Below are 18019 nucleotides of genomic sequence, written 5' to 3'. Positions count from 1 at the left end.
TCATTCTTTGTGTAATGGCTAAGTACTCCATGTGTATGTATAACACATCTTTTTTAAATCCTCTCATCTATCAGTGGACTCTTCAGTTGCTTTCATATTTTGGCTATAGTTAATATTGCTGTGATGAACCTAAGAGTGCATATGTCTTTTCAAATCAGTGATTTTGTCATCTTTGGGTAAAGTCACAGAATATGGTACTTCTTTTTTTCATTTTTTTGAGAGACTTCTATACTGCTTTCTGCAGTGGCTACACCAGTTTACATTCCCACCAGAGGTGTATGAGGTTCCTTTTCTCCACATCCTCACCATGCTAAGAAGGCTTCTGTATCTTCTTACTGGATTAGACTTGTTTTATTATAAATGATATTAAATGTACCTACCTTGAAGATTTTTTTCCCTTTTCATTTTCTATTCATTTTTATATATCTTACCCATTCATTAAAAAAAATTTTTTTATATGTCCTTGGTGGGCCTCAAATTTGGATTTTCCATTTCATTTTGGGGAATTTTAATATATTTAGATTTTTTTAAATCAGTTTTTTGTTGTTGTAACTTAACATGTAACTATGTATAAAATAAAAAATTCACCTCTGGGAAATGTTTCATACTTGAACATACTCAGATAACAAGAATCCATGAAACAGAGCCAGCAGCCTAGAGCAGGCACTCTGTCCTTCCTTTTAGTCACTAACTCCTTTACCCCCAGGTAACCACTCCTCTGACTTCTAACACCATAAATTCACTTTTTAATTTGTTTTTTGAACTTGTTATAAGTGGAAGCGTGCAGTGAACATTCACCATTACGTTTGTAAGGTTCATCCATACTGTTATATATGGCAGTAGTTCTTTCTTCTTAATGTCCAGTATTCCATTTATTATATATGACTACTGCAGTTTGTCAGTTGTTCTGTGGTGAATCGATATTCTGATTATTCTCATTTGGGGGCTGTTATGAATAGTGCCAGTAGTAAATTTCTTACACCTATTTTTTGGTAATTAGCTTTAGTAAATATTTCCAGGTAGAGCTATAGCTCATCTTATTGTGCTTCACTTTATTGCACTTTGCAGATACATCGTTTTTTAGGTTTGTGGCAGTCCTGTGTCCAGCAAATCTGTCAGTGCCATTTTTCCAATATTTTGCTCATTTCTTGTCTCTGTGTCACATTTTGGTAATTCTTGGAATATTTCAAACTTTTTCATTATTATTACATTTGTTATGGTGATCTGTGATCAGTGATCTCTGATGTTACTCTGATGCACTTGTTTTGGGGTGCCGCAAACTACACCATGTAAGATCGTGAACTTAATTGACAAATATTGTGTGTGCTCTCACTACTCCACTGACCAGCTGTTCCCTGACTCTCTCACTTTCTCAGCCTCCCTATTCCCTGAGATATAACAATATTTAAATCAGACCAATTAATTACTCTACACTGTCCTCTAAGTGTTCAAGTGAATGAAAGGGTTGCATGTCTCTCACTTTAAGTCAAAAGCTAGAAATGATAAGCTTAGTGAGGAAGACATGGCCTTTTGTGCCAGTTATCCAAGTTGTGAATGCAAAGGGAAAGTTCTCGAAGGAAGTTAAAAGTACGACTACAGTGAATACACAAATGGCAAAGAAGCAAAACATCTTATTGTTGATCTGAAAAAAGTCTAATGCCCTGGATAGAATATCAAACCAACCGTAACATTCCCTTAGTCAAAGGCTAGTCCTGGGCCTTGCTCTTCAGTTTTATGAAGGCTGAGAGAGGGGAGTAGAAGCTGCGGCAAGTTATCCAGAAGATCTAGCTAACATGATTCATGAAGATGGCCACACTAAATAACAGACAGACAGTGTAAATGAAACAGCCTTCCTTTGGAAGAAGATGCCACATAGGACTCAACCTTCATAGCTACAGAGGAAGAGTCAGTGCCTGACTTCAAAGCTTCAAAGGACAGGCTCTTTCTTGTGCGGGGCTAGTACAGCTGTTGACTTTAAATTGAAGCCAGTGCTCATTTACCAATCTGAAAATCCTAGAGCCCATAAGAATTATGCTAAATCTGCTCTGCCCATGCTGTATAAGTAGAACAAGAAAGCCTGGGTGACAGCATATGTGCTTACAACATGGTTTACTGAGTATCTTAAGCCCACTGTTGAAGTCTACTCAGAAAAAAGGTTCCTTTCAAAATATTACTGCTCATTAACAATGCACCTGGTCACCCGAGAGCACTGGTGGAGATGTACAACAAAACCATTGTAGTTTTCATGCCTGCTGACACCACATCCATTTTGTTGCCCATTGATCAAGGAGTCATTTCACATTTTGTAAAGGTATAGCTGCCACAGATAAGGATTCCTCTGCTAGAACTAGGCAAAGTAATTGAAAACCTTCTGGAAGGGATTCACATCTAGATGCCATAAAGGACTTTTGTGATTCATGGGAAGAGCTCAGAATATCAGCTTGAACAGGAGTGTTAGAAGAAGCTGATTTTCAACCCTCATGGATGACTTTGGAGGGATTCAAAACTTCAATGGAGGAAGTAACTGCAGGTGTGGGGGAAACGGTAAGAGAACTGGAGTTAGAAGTGGAGCTTGAAGATGCGGCTGAATTGCTACTATCTCATGATAAAAGTTGAATGGATGAGGAGTTGCTTCTTATGGATGAGCCAAGAAGGTAGTTCCTTGTGATGGAATCTGCTTCTGGTGAGGATGCTGTGAAGTTTGTTGAAATGACAACAAAAGACTTAAAATATTCTATGAACAGAGGTGATAAAGCAGTGCCAGAGTTTAGGATGATTGACTGCAATTTTGAAAGAAGTTCTAATATGGTAAAGTGTTAACAAAGAACATCACATGCTACAGAGAAGTCACTCATGAAGGATGAGTCAAATGATGCGGGAAACTTCATTGTTGTCTTCTTTTAAGAAATTGCCGTAGCCACCCCAACCTTCAGCAACCACCAACTTGATCAATCAGCAGCCATCAACATCGAAGCAGGACCTTGCACCAGCAAAAGAATTGCAACTCACTGAAAGCTCAGAGGATGGTCAGCACATTTTGGCAATAAAAGTATTTTTTAATTAAGGCATGTACCTTGTTTTTTTAGACATAATGCTATTACACACTGAATAGATTACAATATAGTGTAAAGATAACTTCTACATGCACTGGGACACCAAAAAATTGTTTTGACGCACTTTATTGAGATATTTGCTTCATTGTGATGGACTGGGACTGAACCCACAGTATCTCCAAGTATGCCTGTATCTCAAAGTAGCGGCACCAGTTAATATTCACCAGCAGTCATAAGGGGTTCCAGTTGCTCTACCTCCTTATCAAGAACAGTACTCATCCCCACTGAGTTTTGTCAGGCTTGATATTTTAGCAATTCTGGTTGGGCATTCTGTCATTTCCTTATGGGCTAATTTGCATTTCTGTGTTACCTAAGATTTTTCAAATGTTTATTGGCGCTTGTGCTATGCTCTTCAAGTCTTTTGTCCATGTTTTTTATTGGATTGTTTGCCCTTTTCTTAGTGGTTTGTATGAGTCCTACATATTAATCCCTTTTTAAATACATATCATGATTGTCTTCTCCCACTCTGTGGTTTGCCTTTTCAGTCTTAAATGCTGCCTGCTGATGAACAAAAGGTCCTACTTTTCTTATTTTTAATATAGTCCCTTTTTTTCCTTCTATGGTTAGTGCTGTGTTTAGTGTGGCCTGTTGAATTCTTTGATTAGATCATGAAGATATTCCCTATTTTCCTTGAGAAGCATTGTTTTAGTCCATTTAGTTTATACTGGAATATTTGCTTATTATTCCTTCTTTAGAGAACTATCTATTCAGCTCCTCTGCCCATTTTTTAATTGGATTATTTGCTTTTTGTTTCTTGAGGTGTGTGAGCTCTTTATATATTTTGGATGTCAACCCTTTATTGGATCTGTCATTTATGAATATATTCTCCCATACTGTAGGATACCTTTTTGTTCTATTGATGGTGTCCTTTGCTGCACAGAAGATTTTAGCTTGATACAGTCCCACTTGTTCATTTTTGCTTTTGTTTCCCTTGCCCAGGGAGATATGTTCATGAAGAAGTCACTCATGTTTATGTCCATGAGATTTTTGCCTATGTTTTTTTCTAAGAGTTTTATGTTTTTTAATTTTGGTATCATTAATCTACAATTACATGAAGGACATTATGTTTACTAGGTTTCCCCCTTCTCCAACTCCCCCCGACATACCCCTTCATAGTCACTGTCCATCAGCGTAGTAAGATGCTGTAAAATCACTACTTCTCTTCTCTGTGTTGCACGCCCTCCCCGTGTCCCACACACACACTATACGTGCTAATCGTAATGCCCCCTTTCTTTTTACCCACCCTTATCCTTCCCTTCCCACCCATCCTCCCCAGTCCCTTTCCCTTTGGTAACTATTAGTCCATTCTTGGGTTCTGTGATTCTGCTCCTGTTTTGTTCCTTCAGTTTTCCTTTGTTCTTATACTCCACATATGAGTGAAATCATTTGGTACTTGTCTGTCTCCGCCTGGCTTATTTCACTGAGCATAATACCCTCTAGCTCCATCCATGTTGTTGCAAATGGTAGGATCTGTTTTTTTCTTATGGCTGAGTAATATTCCATTGTGTATATGTACCACATCTTCTTTATCCATTCATCTACTGATGGACATTTAGGTTGCTTCCATATCTTGGCTATTGTAAATAGTGCAGCAATAAACATAGGGGTGCATCTGTCTTTTTCAAAGTGGAGTGCTGCATTCTTAGGGTAAATTCCTAGAAGTGGAATTCCTGGGTCAAATGGTATTTCTATTTTGAGCATTTTGAGGAACCTCCATACTGCTTTCCACAATGGTTTAACTAATTTACATTCCGACCAGCAGTATAGGAGGGTTCCCCTGTCTCCACAACCTCGCCATCATTTGTTGTTGTTTGTCTTTCCGATGATGGCGATCCTTACTGGTGTGAGGTGAGACCTCACTGTGGTTTTAATTTGCATTTCTCTGATGACAAGCAATGTGGAGCATCTTTTCATGTGTCTGTTGGCCATCTGAATTTCTTCTTTAGAGAACTGTCTATTCAGCTCCTCTGCCCATTTTTTTAAATTGGATTATTTGCTTTTTGTTTGTTGAGGTGTGTGAGCTCTTTATATATTTTGGATGTCAACCCTTTATTGGATCTGTCATTTTCGAATATATTCTCCCATACTGTAGGATACCTTTTTGTTCTATTGATGGTGTCCTTTGCTGTACAGAAGCTTTTTAGCTTGATAGAGTCCCACTTGTTCATTTTTGCTTTTGTTTCCCTTGCCCAGGGAGATATGTTCATGAAGAAGTCACTCATGTTTATGTCCATGAGATTTTTGCCTATGTTTTTTCTAAGAGTTTTATGGTTTCATGACTTACATTCAGGTCGTTGATCCATTTCGAATTTACTTTTGTGTATGGAGTTAGACAGTGATGCAGTTTCATTCTCTTACATGTAGCTGTCCAGTTTTGCCAGCACCATCTATTGAAGAAACCATCATTTCCCCATTGTATGTCCATGGCTCGTTTATCATATATTAATTGGCCATATATGCTTCAGTTAATGTTTGGAGTCTCTCTTCTGTTCCACTGGTCTGTGGCTCTGTTCTTGTGCCAGTACCAAACTGTCTTGATTACTGTAGCTTTGTAGTAGAGCTTGAAGTTGGGGAGTGAGATCCTCCCCACTTTATTCTTCCTTCTCAGGATTGCTTTGGCTATTCGGGGTCTTTGGTGGTTCCTAATGAATTTTTGAACTACTTGTTCCAGTTCATTGAAGAATGCTGTTGGTAATCTGATAGGGATTGCATCGAATCTGTATATTGCTTTGGACAGGATGCCCATTTTGACAATATTAATTCTTCCTAGCCAGGAGCATGGGACGAGTTTCCATTTGTTAGTGTCCTCTTTAATTTCTCTCAAGAGTGTCTTGTAGTTTTCAGGGTATAGGTCTTTTACTTCCTTGGTTAGGTTTGTTCCTAGGTATTTTATTCTTTTGGATGCTATTGTGAGTGGAATTGTTTTCCTGATTTCTCTTTCTATTAGTTCATTGTTAGTGTATAGGAAAGCCACAGATTTCTGTGTGTTAATTTTGTATCCTGCAACTTTGCTGAATTCTGATATTACTTCTAGTAGTTTTGGAGTGGAGTCTTTAGGGTTTTTTATGTACAATATAATGTCATCTGCAAATAGTGACAGTTTGACCTCTTCTGTACCAATCTGGATTCCTTGTATTTCTTTGTTTTGTCTAATTGCCGTGGCTAGGACCTCCAGTACTATGTTGAATAACAGTAGGGAGAGTGTACATCCCTGTCTTGTTCCCAACGTCAGACGAAAAGCTTTCAGCCACACGCTGTTCAGTATGATGTTAGCTGTGGGTTTATCCTATATGGCCTTTATTATGTTGAGGTACTTGCCCTCTATGCCCATTTTGTTGAGAGTTTTTATCATGAATGGATGTTGAATTTTGTTAAATCCTTTTTCAGCATCGATGGAGATGATCATGTGGTTTTTGTCCTTCTTTTTGTTGATGTGGTGGATGATGTTGAAGGATGGAATGTTGTACCATCCTTGCATCCCTGGGATGAATCCCACTTGGTCATGGTGTATGATACTTTTGATGTATTTTTGAATTCGGTTTGCTAATATCTTGTTGAGTATTTTTGCATCTACGTTCATCAGGGATATTGGTCTGTAGTTTTCTATTTTGGTGGGGTCTTTGCCTGGTTTTGGTATTAGGGTGATGTTGGCTTCATAGAATGAGTTTTGGAGTATTCCCTCCTCTTCTATTTCTTGGAAAACTTTTAGGAGAATGGGTATTATGTCTTCTCTGTATGTCTGTTAAAATTCCGAGGTGAATCCATCTGGCTCGGGGGTTTTGTTCTTGGATAGTTTTTTGATTACTGTTTCAATTTCATTGCTGGTAATTGGTCTATTTAGATTTTCTGTTTCTTTCTGGGTCAGTCTTGGAAGGTTGTATTTTTCTAGGAAGTTGTCCGTTTCTCCTAGGTTTTCCAGCTTCTTAGCATACAGGTTTTCATAGTATTCTCTAATAATTCTGTGGGGTCCATCGTGATTTTTCCTTTCTCATTTCTGATTCTGTTGATGTGTGTTGATTCTCTTTTTCTCTTAATAAGTCTGGCTTGAGGCTTATCTATTTTGTTTATTTCTCAAAGAACCAGCTCTTGGTTTCATTGACTTTTTTCTATTGTTTATTCTTCTCAATTTTATTTATTTCTTCTCTGATCTTTATTATGTCCCTCCTTCTGCTGACTTTAGGCCTCATTTGTTCTTCTTTTTCCAATTTCGATAATTGTGACATCAGATTATTCATTTGGGATTGTTCTTCCTTCTTTAAATATGCCTGGTTTGCTATATCCTTTCCTCTTAAGACTTCTTTTGCTGCGTCCCACAGAAGTTGGGGCTTTGTGTTGTTGTTGTCATTTGTTTCCATATATTGCTGGATCTCCATTTTAATTTGGTCATTGATCCATTCATTATTTAGGAGCATGTTGTTAAGCCTCCATGTGTTTGTGAGGCTTTTTGATTTCTTTGTACAATTTATTTCTAGTTTTATACCTTTGTGGTCTGAAAAGTTGGTTGGTAGGATTTCAGTCTTTTTGAATTTACTGAGGCTCTTTTTGTGGCCTAGTATGTGGTCTATTCTGGAGAATGTTCCATGTGCACTTAAGAAGAATGCGTATCCTGTTGCTTTTGGATGTAGAGTTCTATAGATGTCTATTAGATCCATCTGTTCTAGTGTGTTGTTCCATGCCTCTGTGTCCTTACTTATTTTCTGTCTGGTGGATCTGTCCTTTGGAGTGAGTAGTGTGTTAAAGTCTCCCATAATGAATGCATTGCCTTCTATTTCCTCCTTTAATTCTGTTAGTATTTGTTTCACATATATTGGTGCTCCTGTATTGGGTGCATATATGTTTATAATGGTTATATCCTCTTGTAGGACTGAGCCCTTTATCATTATGTAGTGTCCTTTATCTCTTGTTACTTTCTTTGTTTTGAAGTCTATTTTGTCTGATACTAGTATTGCGTCACCTGCTTTTTTCTCTCTGTTGTTTGCATGAAATATCTTTTTCCATCCCTTGACTTTTAATATGTGCATGTCTTTGGGTTTGAGGTGAGTCTGTTGTAAGCAGCATATAGATGGGTCTTGCTTTTTTATCCATTCTATTACTCTGTGTCTTTTAATTGGTGCATTCAGCCCATTTACCTTTGGGGTGATTAATGAAAGATATGTACTTATTGCCATTGCAGGCTTTAGATTCGTTGTTACCAAAGGTTCATGGTTAGCTTCTTTACCACCTTACTGTCTAACTTAATTCTCATATTGAGCTATTATAAACACAGTCTGATGATTATTTCTCTCCTTTCTTATTCCTCCTCCTCCATTTTCATAAGTTAGGTGTTTTGTTCTGTGCTCTTTTTAGGAGTGCTCCCATCTAGAGAACTCCCTCTAAGATACCCTGTAGAGGTGGTTTGTGGGAGGCAAATTCCCTCAACTTTTGCTTGTCTTGGAATTGTTTAATCCCTCCTTCATATTTAAATGATAATCATGCTGGATACAGTATCCTTGGTTCAAGGCCCTTCTGTTTCATTGCATTAAATATATCATGCCATTCTCTTCTGGCCTGTAAGGTTTCTGTTGAGAAGTCTGATGATAGCCTGATGGGTTTTCCTTTGTAGGTGACCTTTTTTCTCTCTCTGGCTGCCTTTAATACTCTGTCCTTGTCCTTGATCTTTGCCATTTTAATTATTATGTGTCTTGGTGTTGTCCTCTTCGGGTCCCTTCTGTTAGGATTTCTGTGTGCTTCCGTAGTCTGAGCATCTATTCTCCGCCCCCCCCCCCCCCCAGTTTGGCATCAGTTATTTCTTCGAAGACACTTTCTGTCCCTTTTTCTCTCTCTTCTTCTTCTGGTACCCCTATAATGCGGATATTGTTCCTTTTGGATTGGTCACACAGTTCTCTTAATATTGTTTCATTCCTGGAGATCCTTTTATCTCTCTCTCTGCGTCAGCTTCTATGCATTCCTGTTCTCTGGTTTCTATTCCATCCATGGCCCCTTGCATCTTATCCATTCCTCTTATAAATCCTTCCAGAGATTGTTTCACTTCTGTTATCTCCCTCCGGACGTCATCCCTTAGCTCTTGTATATTTCTCTGCAGCTCTGTCAGCATATTTATGATTTTTATTTTGAATTCTTTTTCAGCAAGACTGGTTAGGTCTGTCTTCCGCTCAGGGGTTGTGATTTTGGTCTGTATCAAATTCTTTTGCCTTTTCATGGCAATAGAGATCGTTTGTGGAGCTGGCGCAAGTGGTGGCAGGGAGAACGTCCTTCTTGTTGGTTTGTGGCCTTCCTCTCCTAGGAGAACAGCAATCTCTAGCAGCTTGTGCTGGGCAGCTGCACGCAGATGGGGCTTCTGATTCTTGCCCGGCCACTGTGGAGTTTAGCTCCATGGTTGCTGTGGGCGTGGCCTGCCTCGGGCTGCCACTCTGATATGGCAGAGCCACATCAGAGGGGAAACGGCCGGGAGGCTGTTTATCTCCATGAGGAGCCTCCGAGCTGCCCTGCTGTCCGGGGGTTAGGGTGCCCAGAGTTCCCCAGGATTCCCAGCTGCTGTGCCAAGTGTCCCGGGACACTTCCGTCCAGCTGTGGGGTCCCTGTCCCTTTAAGACTTTCAAAAAGCACTCGATTTTCTTTGTCCCAGGGGTGCCGGCTGCAGGGACCCGCTCACAGGTCTGACTGTCCTGTTTCCCTGGTTTCCAGCACCCTACGCACGCTCTGTGTCTGCACTCTGGTGCGGATGGTTAGGGCTGGCTATTTAGCAGTCCTGGGCTCTCACTCCCTCCCTGCTCCGACTCCTCTCCTACCGCCGGGAGCTGGGGTGAGGGGCACTCGGGTCCCACCAGGCCGCAGCTTGTATCTTACCCCCTTCACGAGGCGCTGGGTTCTCGCAGGTGTGGATGTAGTCTGGCTGTTGTCCTGTGTCTTCTGGTCTCTTTTAGGAAGAGTTGTATTTGTTGTATTTTCAAAAATATATGTGGTTTTGGGAGGAGATTTCTGCTGCTCTACTCACGCTGCCATCTTGGCTCCCCCTCTCTCCTTCTATATTTTTATATTTTTTTGTATATGAAGCTTCTTTGCCATTATGTATTACACAGACAAGTTATAGTTTCTTTCTGGCATGTATTTTTAAATAGATTAAATGAGGATAATAAACTATGTATTATATAGCATGTCTTTCATAGGGTTATTAGGTATCTGTAATGAATTCAAGCTACATATTCTCATTACTTTGTCATAAGAAGAGTTGGTTTCTATATAAACTTTTTACATGAAGGATTCAGTTTTCATCTGAATTTACTTCGTGTAGATTATAAAGATTTTTACAACCTATTATTATAAACACAGGAGGAAGCATTTTTTAAATAGCACTTTAAAATTTAAACATCTTGTCACTTTTGCTTTATCTCTCCATATAAACATACACGTATTTGCTCAACCATTTGAAAGAAACTGGCAGGTGTTTCTTTCTCCTTTATGAACATACTCCAACATGAACATAATGCTTTTATTGTCTGCATGTGTAAATAAAATTGTTTCATTGCTCTAGATCCTAGAACCAGCCTAGCAGGCAAACATTATCAGGTGTCGAAGATTTAATGTTGATCTGTTCATTATAGAACTACTTAAAAAACACTAAAATAAAAACACCAAACACTTTGGCAAATAAAGCAAGATAAATACTGAAATTTAAGAAGTAAAAAATTTTCCTGGTCCTTCAGGTTGCTTTATCCATTTCCATATCAAATCTGAGCCTTTAATTTACAGAATAAGAAAATAAATTCCTACTTTTGAACTAAATAATACGATTATTTTAATTTATGCTCAGCTCTACATGTATTGAATTTGTGTGTTCTATACTTAGGCATTAAAAACATACAAGGCCTAAAGCATGTTTTAATGAGGAGAGTTACTAAATATATAAGTTGTTACCATTGCATTGCATGAGCCTCAGGTTAAAACCAAGCTTTCTTAGAGCACCTGAATTAGTTTTCTATAAAAATGAGTTTGGCTCCATTAAGTTTAAGAGTAAATACTTTTCAGAATGTCTGGCACATAAAAAGCACTCAAATACTTGCCTTAATTAACTAAACAGACTCAGTCTTAACATGGGGGGGAAAATACTCAGTAAGGACTCATGTAATTTCTGGACCAAGCTCAGGCTCCATGTCTCATTTTTTAAATGAATGTGTTCTAGATAATCTCTAATTAGCATTAACATTTTTATTATTATATACTGTGTTTATTGTATATACTTCCAAGAGAACAGTAACTTCTATCCAATCAGGAAACTTAAATCTTTATCTTAATGGTCACACTAAAAAAAAAGACTTTCTTTTGATGACTGTGACTTGAACTTTTTTCTCACTTGATAGCTCGAATGACATCTTTACAAGAGGAGGTGAAGCATCTCAAACATAATCTTGAAAGAGTGGAAGGAGAAAGAAAAGAAGCTCAAGACATGCTTAATCACTCAGAAAAAGTAAATGATTTAACATGTACTAATTATGAAGTAGTATTTACTGGCTATCAAATATCATAAGGTGGTTTTATAAAATAGCATTCATTTTTACTGTTTATCTATTTACATTTCTTAAGTTTTTATGACTAGTTGGTTGGTGTATAGAGGTGTGTTTGTATCTTAGTTAGGGCTTTTTATTGTATTACTTCTGTTTATTTTTTACCCTTGAAGTGTATTAGATGCTTGGTATTATCTGATCATCACAAATTGGTTTGGAAATAACCTCTTCATGTAGAATTTCTTTCTGTTTCTCTGTACATGGGTGAAATGAAGGTGCTGAGCCTCAGTAGTCTTAAGAAGAAGTAAAAATAGGATTCATATGTATAGTAAACTATGTGTACTTTTTCCATTTTGCTGGTAAAAGTTAACAAAATAGAAAAGAGCATGAAGTGATTGTCCTTTGGGTATAGAATTTTCCTAACAATAAAAAATGCCTCTCTTACCTTTCTAAGAAAAGGACTAAATAGATAATAATGCAGTTCTGGCTCTCACTTTTTCGGTGCCTCCCTGAAATGTCATAGGTTTGCTAGATCCTCAGATAAATGATCAGAAAGTCCACCACTTATCTTGTCCTTTGGACATGTTGTATGATTTTCAGAGTAGTTTTTGATGTCTAATCCTGGTGGAAATGTGGAAATAGGATGAAAAAGAAAGTGTTAAAGAAGCACCCAAACAGAAACGGAATATATTTTTATTTGTTTCATTTTTTTTGTCAAAACAGTATAAATATAGGTAAGTGGAAATGTACACAGAGACAACTGAATATTTGTAAAGTGGTAGCACACATTTCCCAGTGAACTGAAGAGTTGTGCTATTCATGTCTGATCCTAGCAGTGTATCTTGCTGAACATAAAAGCACCACCCCAGGCCCCTGCCCTGCCATCAGCCATCAGCCATGGCTAAGGAGTCAATGAAAGGGGTGGGGAATAAAGCAAAGATGGTATTTTGTTTTTAATTATATGTGTTTATTGTGATGTTAAAGTAAGATATTATAGATAATGTGAAATATACAAGAAAGTATAAAAAAATGAGTTACATCCTGAACAAAAATATTTAAGTAAATATGGTATCACTTTTAAGTCTAGTGTGATGCATATATTATCTCTTGTGGAATATTAAATAATGTAAGATTTAATCATCTTTTGCACAGTGTATAACACAACTTTAATTCTCATTTTACAGGAAAAGAATAATTTAGAAATAGATTTGAACTATAAACTTAAATCATTACAACAACGGTTAGAACAAGAGGTAAATGAACATAAAGTAACCAAAGCTCGTTTAACTGACAAACATCAATCTATTGAAGAGGCAAAATCTGTTGCAATGTGTGGTAAGTGTCAGTTTTAATATATTCTACATTATTCGTTTTAAATACTTCCTACAAAAGTTTTTAGTTTGATCAAAATTTCATTTCATAGTAGTATAAAGTCTTTAAAATTAATAAATTTTGATCTAGGAAAAGGATACCTTCTTTTTTTTCCTTTTTGATACATTTCTTTTTTTTTTTTTGGTATCATTAATATACAATTACCTGAACAATGTTGTGGTAGCTAGATTCCCCCCATTATCAAGTCCCCACCACATGCCCCATTACAGTCACTCCATCAGCATAGTAAGATGCTATAAAATCACTACTTGTCTTCTCTGTGCTATACTGCTTTCCCCATGTCCTCCTGCCACCATATTATGTGTGCTAATCGTAATGCCCCTTTTCTCCCTTCCCACCCATCCTCCCCAGTCCCTTTCCCTTTGGTAACTATTAGTCCATTCTTGGGTTCTGTGAGTCTGCTGCTGTTTTGTTGCTTCAGTTTTTTCTTTGTTCTTATACTCCACAGATGAGTGAAATCATATGATACTTGTCTTTCTCCGCCTGGCTTATTTCACTGAGCATAATACCCTCTAGCTCCATCCATGTTGTTGCAAATGGTAGGATTTGTTTTCTTCTTATGGCTGAATAATATTCCATTGTGTATATGTACCACATCTTCTTTATCCATTCATCTACTGATAGACACTTAGGTTGCTTCCATTTCTTGGCTATTGTAAATAGTGCTGCAATAAACATAGGGGTGCATATGTCTTTTTCACACTGGGCTGCTGCATTCTTAGGGTAAATTCCTAGGAGTGGAATTCCTGGGTCAAATGGTATTTCTATTTTGAGTTTTTTGAGGAACCTCCATACTGCTTTCCACAATGGTTGAACTAGTTTACATTCCCACCAGCAGTGTAGGAGGGTTCCCCTTTCTCCACATCCTCGCCAGCATTTGTTGTTGTTTGTCTTTTGGATGGTGGTCGTACTAACAGGTGTGAGGTGATATCTCATTGTGGTTTTAATTTGCATTTCTCTGATGATTAGCGATGTGGAGCATCTTTTCATGTGCCTGTTGGCCATCTGAATTTCTTCTTTAGAGAACTTTCTATTATAGGATTATTTGCTTTTTGTTTGTTGAGGTGTGTGAGCTCTTTGTATATTTTAGATGTCAACCCCTTATCGGATATGTCATTTATAATACATTTCATTTTTTTAAATCACAATTTCACCTTTTAGTTTCCTCACTCCCTCTCTCCCTTCACTGTAATCAGTGGAGTCTCTCTTCTGCCAGTTTTTCAATCCTTTCCTTACATTATTTTCCTGATCCGTTCTGGAACTCTTTGTTAATCTACTTCTTTTCTTGTTTTGTGCCCACAGTTTTCTCATTCGTTCTTATTTCCACTGCCTTATGCCTTTAAACAAAACCCTAGGTTAAGACACCCAGACACTTTCTTCAATTCAAATAGTTATTCAGAGGGGTGTTAGCCCAATGCATTATCCCCAGCTTTAGTAAAAGTGTCTTTTTAACATATCATTCATCAGTTCCCTTTCCCAGACATATTTTTCTAGTTGAGCTTCTGTGTGCCATTTCTTTATCACTTAACTTTTAGGTGAAATTTTTTCCTATTTCAAAAAAAATCACGAAAGTATAGTTGTGAACTTTTCAAAATCTAGTTCTGTTGACCAACCTATCCTACTTCTTTACCCATCTTCATTATCTTCCCTCATCTTAGAGAAGAGCAGTTCTCTTCCTATCCTGGTGAATATGTTCTAGTTGTTCTCAGTTCCAATCTCTTCTTACGTCATTTCAACTTATGATCTCTTTTTCTTTTTCCTCAGCCTTTTCTCCTCTTCTGAATCCTTTCTTGTTGTAAAGGTAGATGTCTCTCCCATCCTAAAAAAGAGATGAACCCTTGCAGCAACCTGTGACCCTTACAAATTGCTACTGTTTGATGCCAGACCTTTATAGCTAAACTTTTAAAAGGAGGAGTCTTTCTTTCTTTCTTCACTTTCTACTCACTTCTTAACATACTTCAATCTGGAAGTGTTAATGGCACATGAAATTGAATTTGTTCAAAGGAATTTTATCTGTGAAGCCTGTTCTTAAATCCTATTCTCACTATCTTGGTTAATGGCTATGTAGTTTTTATGAGTCCAAGCTTGAGATCAAACAAATCTATTTTGCCTCTTAGCTGCTGTATGACTGTAGATGAGAAAATGCATGTAAAGTGCCTGTACATAGAAAGCTTTTAATAAATGGTAGATACTACTACGGTTAAGGGTGATTGATGGTCTTATTCATCCAGGAACCCAAGCCAGAAACCTGGGAATCAATAAGGAATTCTACTTCCAAATTATATATACAATGTAATCCTCCTTTCCTATTCCCTTTTAGTTCGTGATCTGTTGCAGCAGGGTCTTAATTTTTACTCTGCCAAGAGTTGTTCTGCTCATCAATCTGTTGTTCACACTTAGGTCAAAATAATATTTTTAAAATTCAAATCTTACTGTGCTAGTTCTTTTAAGGGTTAAAATCCTTTTGTGGCTTTTTATTATTTACAAGATGTATGTCAAACTCCTCATGACATACAGAATCTTGAATTGGTACTTAACCTGTCTTTATAGTCTTACTGCTCTGCATTTCCTTAAGTATACCCCATGCTTCAGCCATAGTGAACTACTTTTATTTATTTCTCATAAGTTAATTATTGGCTGCCTACTGTAGGCCAGGCACACCTGGAAATACAGCAGAGAATAAGAATTACAGGAACGCTTCCTGTTAGAGATTATATTCTCATGGTAGAAATAGACAAAAAAGCAAATAAATAGAAATAGGTACAGATTGTAATCATTAATGTAAAGAAAATACACCCAATGAGTTAGTTTCTAAATGGTAGTATCTTAGATGGGGTTTCTACTTAAAAGCCTCTCTAATAATATATAAAGTATATAGCTAATAATATTTGGATAAGAACCAAAAGTCACAGTGAACCAGCCATTTATAGTGGAAAGAAGTATGTTCTGGGCAAAAGATATGATAAATTCAATGCTGTTACTCTAAGAATAGTGGGAAACCATTGTAGTGTTTTGAGCTGTGCCAGGATGTATAATTTATGTTTTTAAAAGACTATTCTTATTGCTATGCAGGGAATGCTTAAAAGAAAGATAACAGTTTATAAAGAGAGATCAGCAAGAAGGGTATAGACTGTGGGCATTGGTGGAAGTAGAGCTTGAAAGAAGTAGAGATACAACAAGAGTTGGTGATGAATTGGATAAAAAGAAGGAATCAAGAAAGATTTGGGCTTTTAATTTTAATAGCTGAATAGATGTTAATATATTTTGATTGAAATGACTGGGGTACGAGTGGTTTGGGATGGGAGTGAAATAAAGGTATCTATTTTAGATACTCTAACTTAGAGAAGCATATTAGATATCTAGGTGGAGATATCAAATAGTCAATTTGTGTATAAGTCCAGCTCAGTAGAGAGGTATCATCAATTCAGGAATCATACACGTTGAGCCATATGAGAGCCTGATGAGATCAGCTAAGGGAAGAATATGGGCAGAAGAGAGAAGCCTGTCATAACAGAGCCTGTTGGCAGTCTGACACTTGGAGGTCAGATAGAAGAGGAAAAGCCAACACAGGAAACCAAGAAAGAGCAGCCAGAGGAATAGCAGGAAAACCAAGGGAATATAGTATGAGAAGGCTGAAAAGTAAAGTATTGAAAAATGAGGAAGTGGTTCAATATATTGAAGTCAGTTAAAATTGGTGAAGATGAAGACTTGGACATTGTGTGCCCTCTGAATTTTGCAAGGTGGACATCATTGCTTAGGAAAGAGATGAGTGTATAGTAGGTGAGGCACTGGAGAGAGTAAGTATAGACAATTCTCAGAAATTTGTCTTTAAACAGAGATGGGGTGGTAACTGAAGAAGATGTGAGATCAGTGGAGGATATTTCAGGAGGTGAGATAATAAATGAGATTGTTGTGTTGATGGTAATGAATCATTTGGGAGGAGGAAATTGTTGAGACAGGAAAGAAGTGAAAGAAGTGAAGGAATAAAGTCCAGAACAGAAATGGGTGCATTTGTGTTTGATTAGGGAGACAGGAGTTAGGAGGTGGTGATTGTATCAGTGAGGCTAAGTTTTAGGTTTTGGGGGAAAGATGATGTTCAGTTCTCATGTTTACAATTTTGTCACCTAGAGGGCAGTATCTAAGAGTGGAAAAACCAGACAGTTTATATATAAAGTTTGAATCTTTAGTAGTGCAATTTACTAGTTACCAGACCATGGAGAAGGTAACCAACCTCTCAGAAACTAAGTTATCGTATCTCAAGGAGCCTCACACTATAGACTGATATTTTCTGGTAATAATTAAAATAGGTGTTATACTACTATGGAATCTTGTTTATCTGAGTTGCATAAATTAAAGTTCCTGTCTAGTCTTAAGTCTCTTGAAATTTTTCTGGAACTATGCAGGGTGTAGATTAATAACCACAACCTTCTTCTTTTTTCTGAACTACCTCCGTTTTTTTCCTTAGCTATTCATTCCACTTTTTTCCAACTATACTTATATCTTCTGGTCTGAAAAATGGCAGTGAATTATCTTTCATACTACTGGCCAAGGGCTGGATTTAGGTTTTATTTTACTACTTTATTATATTTTATAATTCCCTTTAGAGATCTCACTATACAGATAATTCAGATAATATCAGGACTTCCATAATGAATACCTCTATTAGAGACCCAGGATAAAAACATCCCTCTTTTTTGTCATTAGTGGTGAAAAATTTGGTACCAGTTTGTCTTAAACAGCCCATGAAAGTGAAAGGTATTGAAATAGTCTCTTTCTTTAAGTGTAAGTTTGTAACTTTTTTCTTTTACAGAGATGGAAAAGAAGCTAAAGGAAGAGAGAGAGGCTTGCGAGAAGGCTGAAAGTAGGGTTGTTCAGATTGAGAAGCAGTGTTCCATGCTAGATGTTGATCTGAAACAATCCCAGCAGAAGCTTGAGCATTTGATGGAAAATAGAGAAAGAATGGAGGATGAAGTAAGAAAAGTAGTACTGATTTTGTTCATATGAATGAGGAAT

The 18019-nt window shown here is 37.3% G+C and overlaps 1 protein-coding gene across 6 annotated transcripts in view; it reads left to right on the top strand.

Annotated features, from left to right (window-relative positions):
* ROCK1 (Rho associated coiled-coil containing protein kinase 1) overlaps positions 1-18019 on the top strand; it is a 166341-nt gene that overhangs the window by 110561 nt on the left and 37761 nt on the right. For all 6 annotated transcript variants that reach the window (XR_008998312.1, XM_036905806.2, XM_036905805.2 and 3 more), the window contains 3 exons: positions 11471-11577; positions 12799-12949; positions 17817-17977. Coding sequence is in view for 5 of the 6 variants with exons in the window: in XM_036905806.2 (XP_036761701.1) it covers positions 11471-11577; positions 12799-12949; positions 17817-17977 (419 nt within the window). In the remaining variant the exon portion in view is untranslated. The remainder of the gene's footprint in view (positions 1-11470; positions 11578-12798; positions 12950-17816; positions 17978-18019) is intronic.

This window comes from Manis pentadactyla, chromosome 6, assembly GCF_030020395.1.
Source record: "Manis pentadactyla isolate mManPen7 chromosome 6, mManPen7.hap1, whole genome shotgun sequence".
Taxonomy (NCBI): Eukaryota; Metazoa; Chordata; class Mammalia; order Pholidota; family Manidae; genus Manis; species Manis pentadactyla.
The sequence above is the reverse complement of the archived record's forward strand: the minus strand, read 5'-3'. Positions and strand labels throughout refer to the sequence as shown.